We start from the raw sequence: 9,217 nt of genomic DNA on the forward strand, positions 1-9,217 counted from the left end.
ACAAGTGTATTTGAAAGAAAATTCGTTAGTTTCTCATAACAGTGTATCAATTTATAATCAAGTTAACCGTTTTACTATACTGTTAATTTCATAGGCCATTTTACAGTAGCCTAATCTTGAGCCCACTGCGCACGTGCTGGGGAGTGGGTTTATGGCTGGGATATGACTCATTTGCAACACGTGATGACGTGCAAATCTCATCTCATCCTTTTGAGAAAATAAGTCAAGCGAAACATGGAAACTCAGTTCGTGGCCGCCTTTATTCAGGCGTACCTCACCCATCACATGTCCCATCTTTTGACCATCGACAACCATCGACAATTTTTCCATTTTTGTTCTGAAATCTTCAAAACAACACCTGAATAAACTAATTAATCCAGAAAAAAAAACGTTTTTATTCACAAAATCGATTATTTTCCCCACATGTTCGTGCACACCATCCAATCAACAATAATAGGTCTATCTTTGGACATAGAGACATATAAACACAACGCATAAAATATTCGATTTATTTATCTATCAATTCAACACACTCGGTTCTTACACATCATGATTAATTCCATGAAAGCACAATTAACATGTTCAACAGGTATAGACTATATTAGACGGACGGTTTCATTAACACATTTAGGAGCCACTTGCTTGCACTTGTAATTCACTTCATCCATAACCATAGAACTTGAAACACCGAAAACCAAATGTGTCAACGAGGAGTATAGTTGAAAACGAAGCGAAGTGTTCTGATTAAACAACTAAATAATAATACGTCCATTTTATTTTTTAATCCAGCACCATTCAGAAAGTGCCTCGAGCGTGTTTTCACTGGTCCACGTTGACGTGTCAGGATATGATATGATTTATGGAGCAGCTCGAAAACGGCAATAGAACGTTAACTTCCTTATTTTTCAATCTTCAGAAAAAATGTCCTGCCATTCCTCAAAATCAACACACACAGTACATACACTTAGTATTGTACGTCCAGACTGGACGCCATCTTCCTCATCACGTCTGGGATAACCTTGCGTAATCAGACCAGAATACTCTCTGATGATTCCTCCGAGGCCATTAGGCCTATTTCTCTTCTCTAATCAACATACATATTGAAATGCATTAATGATGAGAACTGTACATTATATGTTTGTAAAGTCTATTATTGCACATTATTCACGAAAGGCATAAGAACAAAGAAATACAATTACACACTTTCCCTCTTGAGTTGTTGACCATGTTGATTACGTCGTTGCGCGCCGAAGTGAGAGGCGTTTAATTAGGATGATCAGCAATTAAAGTAACGGGAGATATTTAAAGTTATTAATCATGGAGGTTGTATCTGTACGCCTCTATGAGCCCTTCGACTGAGTGAATGAACCCAGAGACGCTGCAAATGCCCCCTATAACGAATATGGCGACGTCAAAGAAGACATGGTGCCATAAGAGTTTCCTCCATTGCAGCTTCAAGTGGAAGAGGCTCGGGAGAAGAAAGCACAGACCGGCCCCGGTGAGACTCCCGGTGAGGCCCATGAGGAGGGCGAAGTGCGGCACGAAGATGGCCATGAGCAACGTGAACACCACCAGGCCGCAGCGGAGGCCCAGGCCCCACGACTTCAACCGTCCCCCGGGGCCATAGCAGCTGGGTAAAACGGCGCGTTCTCCAAACAGGGAGCTCTCCAGAACCTCCACGGCGGCGAAGAACGGGAGCGGGTAAGAGAGCAAGGCCTTGGCGACGAGGAACATGTTGACCCACGCCCGGATGGTGCCCGGGAGGTTATCCGTGATGACCTCTTGGGTGGCGTCCGCCCACGTCAGGTAGGCCACCAGGGCGAAGAGGCCCTTGAGGACGCAGGCCGAGATGTGGGTCCAGTCCATCATGCAGTGGAACTCGCTGGGCCTGGACATGTTCCCCTCCAGGGAGGGCAGGAAGATCTGGGAGGTGTAGCTGAACACGATGATGCCGATGGAGATGGGGAACTTCTTGACGTCGATGTAGAACTTCACCTTGTCCCAGGCCCAGTCTCGCGCTCTGGACAGGCAGTAGGCGATCACCAGGACGTTGATGATGAAGTGGGCTATCGTGCAGAGCAAGCTGAACTTGGACACGGACTTGAGGTTCTTGAGGAAGGCGCACGGCAAGAGCGCCAGCGTGGCCACGACGGACCACGCTTTCTGGGACACGGGTAGGCCCGGGAAACTGTTGTACATCAGGTTGCCACTGACGACCACGTAGAGGATGCACGTCATCACCAACTCGATGATCTGAGCCACGTTGACGATGTGCCCGCCCAGGGCCGGGAACCGCGGCACGCAGCAGGCGTTGGCGATGTCCACGTAGGAGTCCCTCACGCGCACCAGCACCCCGTCCTCGTTCTCCTCATACAGACACGCGATGAGGATCTTCCCGGTGTAACAGCACACCACGGCGGCGAAGATGATGAGGAAGAGTCCCAGGTATCCACCGTGCAGGATGGCGTACGGTAACCCAAGGACGAACATCCCCTGCGGACACACGGACACAGTGACGTCACGGACATGGTCTTATTGGGTCTTATTGAAGTGACAGCCGCCCCCCCCCCTCAGCCATGCAATGAATGAATCACATTCAATGTTGCATAATAATCAGAAACGTATAGGCCTATAATTAAACCCTTTTTCGTAACCATAGCCTATAAGCATAAAACATGAATGTTTTTATTTTCGTTTATATATTATAGGCATATGCCTGCTGTGTTCGTTTTTAAATCGTACCCCATGTCTTTAGAAAATATTGATTTTAATTTTAAGATATAGAAAATCTAAGATATTTCGACAGCAAACGCACATTTATTTTGAAGCCTTTTATTCAATTAGATCGTGATGATAAGAATAATGATGTCATGGTGGCTGCGGCAAATCAAAACCATTTTAGCCATGATCCCACAACGAGAAGGGTGCTGTTTTTACTGATAAGACATTCTCGAATAATCCATTCGTATTTTCCACCCGCTTCTGTATAAGACATCAGCATCAAATTAATGCTATAGGCCTATAATACCAGGCCAATGTTTTAATTCAGTGATATCGGCCTCGGAGTTTTGTTTTTACATTATGAAATATCAAATGATGGCTATGGCTTAAATTGCACATCATTTTGTCTTTTTGTTGTTTTGTTGCTTCTCAAGGTGACTAAAAGGCGTCCTTCTTGGTAAGACCCTGAAGCTATGTTTTGTGCTCGTGAACATTTATCACATTAGGTAGGCCTATAAATAAGGCTAGATTTTGAGCACACAGGCATAAAGACAATATGTCACACGTTTTTATTTTATTGAGATTGTATAGCCTACCTGAATGGCATTGGTGACGTTCCAGCCCGCATCCCAAGTCGTGATTTTGGGCTTATCTTCCGAGGCCAGCTCGCTACATGCTCCAGCGTTTTTGAGAGAGGAGGATGCGGGGCCGGTGCCATCTCTCTGGTAGTGACTATCCCCCTCCCTCATCCCATCTCCGTCCATCTCTCTTCCGTCCTCGTCTCCTGGTAGGGTGTCCATCTGCATCCCCTGTCTATAGTCATAATCCAAGTCATCGCAGTCGGCGAAGCCCAATCCCTCGTCGTCCGTGGCGGCCTGGAAGCCCAGCCGGGCGAACACCCCGCTGACCTTGGCTTGGGATTTATTGGACACCGTGTGGGCCGCATTGGTCAGCTTGTTGCCGATCTTGTGTCGGATTAAATGAGCCATTATTAGATGTTGAGATTTAGCCTAAATGTGAATTAGATTAATGTGTCAAATGAAAAATGTGAAATACATGCAGAGGGGTGATTATTTTGGCTGCTGATGTTGTGAGAGAAAGAAAAGCATGCCTGTCGCCTCGACGTTTTGTTGTTGCCCTCAACGGCTGTCCAACCGTTATATCCAAGACCGTTAGCTACAAACCCGTCAATTGGTTTTGATGATCCATGTCACTCTCACTGGCGCGCTCACTTGGCAACAGAAGAAACGGCACAAAACAAAATACTCCCCAGAACAGAATTAAGTCAGATTGTGTCTCTTTAACGGCCAAATCGAAGTTGACTGTTTCCGACCTCTCCATCCAGTTGTCGTGTTGGTCCTATGTAGCACTCAGCTGTGCCACAGCGGTGACAGTCGCAAACCGCGAGCGGTGGAATCTGTGTGTCAGAGGGGGGCGAGGCACGTGTCCGCGGAGACTGCCAATACAATGATTTGCTCAGCATGCAAAGTACCCCTCACGGTTCTCAAGCGGTTGCATGAGAGAGAAAGAGAGAGATAGTTAAAGAGAGGTAGAGGAAGGGAGAGAGCAAGAGAGGAGGGGGAGATAGAGGGCGAGAGAGAGATTTAGCGATGACACAAGTGTGACCCCCCCCCCCCTTGCTCAAATTTTCTCCAGTATAATCAAGGACACATTTCTAAAACGCACAGCTTTGACATCATGGAAGTAGAAAGGAGTGCAATATTTCGTTAAGAATTTGTACATGTGCATAATATGCCTTCATTCGACCAAACTCACAAACTGTTGCATGTAGCCTATTTGATTAAAATGACGCAGGCTATTGAAATAATGAGATTTAATATGTTATTGGAAGCGATAATATCGAGTGCAAGAAGAATGCAATGTTTTGGGGATTCCGAAAATCATATTGGCTTACACACAATATTTAAGGAGAGAAATTGGGTGTTGCTCATTAAATCAATGTTTAAAAAATGCGTTTCAAAACCAATCAGACATTTGTGAGATGATGCTGATTTAGATTGCGCACGGATTTGAATTATCTCATGAGCGTCATCGCCAAGTAATTTTGATGCAAATCCCTCTCTGCCTAAATAAAATCAAGCGGTATGAAGCTGATATTCATGAACTAATTATTGGAGCTTTTGCACTAAATTATTTCTCTGAAACGTTTTCGTTACATGAAAATTACTAGGCTATATTTAATTTCCCTATTGACAATATTTAGATCAAACGCCTGTCCTTTAGATTAGGTGCATTTAAACCTATTCCTGTAGACCTCCCTGAATAATTATTTGAGATGTGATTTAAATTCTCCCTGTTATGTATTAAATGTATGTATTAAAAGGGTTTGGAGCAAAGGGACTTGATAAAATTCGCAGAAAGATTTTAAAAAAAATGCCCATAATGCCAAAATGCATATAGGCCTATACGTCCAATAACCTAGTTTCTATTATTCAAAATTAGAAAAGATTACAAATCACTCTAGGCCGCTTCACCTGTAAGATAATATTTATATTTTTGTTCACTCATCTGCGTTGAGCATCCTTTACACTCCGTGCTCATTCAGCTGCCTAATGACAGATCACGACCGCATAGGCCTCTATAGCCACATCTATCTAGCTGGAGACATTCTCCCTTCCTTTCATATCGCCAGAGCCTAGGTCAGAGACATCACTCGTGTTGCTAATACAGCCCACATTGTGTACAACCTTTACACCAGAGACATACGATAACACATCCAAATGTTATGCCTCTAACTAATCTCAAAGAAGACGAGGCATCCATCTCATCTCTTTTCCCCCGTAGCTAATCGATTCCGACATACCGCGACACATTACTACTGTAAGCACAACGGTTATCAGGTTGCATAGCCCGCATGGCTGCGGACATTTATTCTGTCACGGAGTTGAAGACCGGGACTTCAAACAGTGTTTTCATCATCATTTTAGAATTTAATGATGTTGAATGTGAATAAGCCTATTTTAAAGAAAGACAAAAACTCATAATTGTAGCCTATAAATTAAGAATATCGAGATATTAATTTAGGAATAATGTATGTCGAGTTTTGAAGACAAAAAGAGAAACGTGAAAGAAGACAAGAGATCTAAATTTAGCATCAACCCAGAGGGCAGAGAAAGTTCCGCATATTTTCATGCTTGGCTTATAGGCTGCCTTGCCAGCTGCCATTTGTGTTCAGGCATGCACAGTGTGTGTGTGTGTGTGTGTGTGTGTGTGTGTGTGTGTGTGTGTGTGTGTGTGTGTGTGTGTAAGTGTGTGTGTGTGTGTGTGTGAGTGTGCGTATGTGTGTGTGCGCGCGAGTGTGTGTACGCACGCGCATGCATGCTTGTGACTTGTGAGTGAGGCACACATGTCCTTATGTGGGCGTTTGCACGTGTGTGTGTGTGTGTGTGTGTGTGTGTGTGTGTGTGTGTGTGTGTGTGTGTTGGAGGACGGTGAGGAAAGAATATTCCCGGGAGAGTCCTTGGGGCATCTCAGTGACTAAGACTCCCTCCCCCATCATGCGCAAAACCCAGGGCTAATGCTGGGACAGAGGATAGGCTGCAAATGTCACACACACACACACACACACACACACACACACACACACACACACACACACACACACACACACACACACACACACACACACACACACACTGGTATCTCCTCCAACTGAATTCAGTTGCAACTGAACTGCACCTTAATGGAACACCATTTTTTTTCAGTTAAAAAAAATTATCCTAATAAATATCCAGTGAAATGTGCAAACCTATCATGAGGAGAAATAAAAACACACAAAACATTTCTTATTTGTATTTGTATTTTTACATAACAAAAAAAAGGATCTTCAGACACATTTTTTCTTCTTCTCTGAGATGGCATTAAATCGGTTGCTGTGGCGACCAATTTAGCTTTGGGTGAAGCTACAATGGCGAGGATTAATTCAGCAAAGATGAGAGAGGAGGCATGTCTGTGAGGAGGCGAGGAAGATACGGAGGGGCTTAGAACCTGCCAACCAGCCTTCCTGCGCCGGATGGGGGGGCCATAATCTGAGATAGTTGCCATGGCCACAATAATTGGGCAGGAAGCCTGAGAGGAGCACAGGTTGTCTATTCTGAAAGCCTGACTGGATGAGAAATGAGACCACTTGAGCCAATCAAGAGCCTTCACTCACAATGGGACGGGATCGGAGACTTGGATCAAAAGCAGTAGGCACACAGTATGCCCCTGGTTTAGGATTTTTTGTATGGTAGGGAAGGCAACATAGACCTTCTGCTAAATGGCTCACAAGGATATGTGATTCATAGGATTAAATAAACACACACACACGCACACACAGAGAGAGAGAGAGATTTGATAATATTATCCAGACCATTGCACTGTATGAATGGGAGGTAGGTATGGGGTCCACTCAGTTACTATAGCTCAACCACAGCTACACTAAATGGGGCAAGCATCCAATAGAGACTCTGCATGTATAATTCTGTAGAAATATCGAAACACCAACAGATGAATGGAGGGCAGAATTAGTAGACATACTATTTAGAGATGATAATAGATTTTTTTGATGCATCTGAACTCTAGTCCTGAAGCCACACTTCACCACACAGCTCTTACGATCCTAAAACTGAACTCTGAGAAGAGTCCCTAAGTCAGTGCTCAGACAAACTAACACTGTGCCACCGAACCAGGAGAGGCTGGTGGATGTAGAAATCGGACAATTGGCTCATTGTAATCTATGGAATGGATTCCATTGGATTCCATTCCATTCCATAAGCCTGTTCTCAGATTTCTACCTCCACCAGCCTCTCCTGCAGTGAACATATACCGGTCTCAGACCATGCAGCACTACTTACCAACCAACAATTAGAGTAAACCAATCACGCAAAGCAAGATTCTTATTTGGAACATGACATTATTTCTTTTTATGTTATTAAAAGCCCACATTAGCCATTTTGATGTGACATGACTAGCCTGTTTGTAAAGTTACCGCCCAGAGTCAAATATAACCCTCTGAACCCCCTCTGAGTCAAACAACCTCTAGACTCATTTTATTGAGAATTGCTCTTAGCTATATCTGACGTTACTCTTAGCTATATCTGACGTTACTCTTAGCTATATCTGACGTTACTCTTAGCTATATCTGACGTTACTCTTAGCTATATCTGACGTTACTCTTAGCTATATCTGACGTTACTCTTAGCTATATCTGACGTTACTTCACCAAATAGCTCAGTGAATGACAAACCAATGACTAAACTGACTGACTGGGGCTTTAATTAGCTGAATATCTCTATACTGTCAGATATATCAAACAGCGACCCATCTTTACTAACTTTTCCAGATATCATTCAAATACTTTTGCCATTTTATTACCTCTGTAATGTAGCATTAAATTCAGTCAAGCCAAGTACTTTGGCACTCCAATTAGATACATATTTCTCTTGATAATGAAATGTGTGATGCAGACCAGTGTACAGAGGACAGTAAGGTTTATAAGATGAACGCTTGCAACATTGGTGACAAGTAACTAGTATATTATGTGCCACGGTTGCAAAAAAATCAAATAAGACATTGAAAAGCTGGTTTAAAGCCTTTTAGAGTTAAATTAGCAAAACAATGAGTAATAGCAATGAAGGACCCCGGGCTCAGTGACCACAGCACTAGCCAGTAAAAAACGAAGGCCTAAGAAATCATGGCTACCTAATGAACTAAGAACATAAGGTCGCTGTTGACAGCTGAGGTCCAGGGAGAGATGCTCCTAAGCTGTGAGAAAGTCAAAGAGACCAAAACTTTGTGAAATTCAACTAAATAGTACAGCATTTTACAGATTAGGAAGATGATCATAAATTAAGAATAATGGTAGGAGAGGGACAGAAATCTAATCTTGCTGCCATATATGTGACGTCACGTTATAGCCTGAGGGAAAATGAGTGTCCATAAGATAAATAACACACACACACATGCACACACACACACACACACACACACACACGCGCACACACACACACACACACACACATTATGTCTTCATTATGTCTTCATTACAGTATGTCTTCATTATGCTTTGTATGCTTTGGCAATACATATTTCCTGAATTTCATGCCAATAAAGCAACGTTGAATTGAATTCTAGAGAGGGAGAGAGAGACAGAGACAGAGAGAGAGAGAGAGAGAGAGACAGAGACAGAGAGAGAGAGAGAGAGAGAGAGAGAGAGAGAGAGAGAGAGAGAGAGAGAGAGAGAGAGAGAGAGAGACAGAGACAGAGAGAGAGACACAGAGAGAGAGAGAGAGAGACAGAGACAGAGAGAGAGAGAGAGAGAGAGAGAGAGAGACAGAGACACAGAGAGAGAGAGAGAGAGAGAGAGAGAGAGAGAGAGACAGAGACACAGAGAGAGAGAGAGAGAGAGAGAGAGAGACAGAGACACAGAGAGAGAGAGAGAGACAGAAATTAGAATTCTTCACTTGAATCCATTAGGAAACATGAACACACACAC

At 43.5% G+C, this 9,217-nt stretch overlaps 1 protein-coding gene across 1 annotated transcript; it reads right to left on the reverse strand.

Annotated features, from left to right (window-relative positions):
• Positions 1–1,311: 1,311 nt before the first annotated feature.
• LOC308159481 (vesicular inhibitory amino acid transporter-like) lies at positions 1,312–3,710 on the reverse strand (the record flags this gene model as incomplete). Its single annotated transcript, XM_080533278.1, has 2 exons — positions 1,312–2,493; positions 3,318–3,710. 2 exons carry the CDS (start codon positions 3,708–3,710, stop codon positions 1,312–1,314), a joined length of 1,575 nt encoding a protein of 524 aa, XP_080389404.1.
• Positions 3,711–9,217: the final 5,507 nt, after the last annotated feature.

The sequence above is a fragment of the Nansenia antarctica genome (genome assembly GCF_963989245.1).
Source record: "Nansenia antarctica genome assembly, chromosome: 6".
Classification (NCBI taxonomy): Eukaryota; Metazoa; Chordata; class Actinopteri; order Argentiniformes; family Microstomatidae; genus Nansenia; species Nansenia antarctica.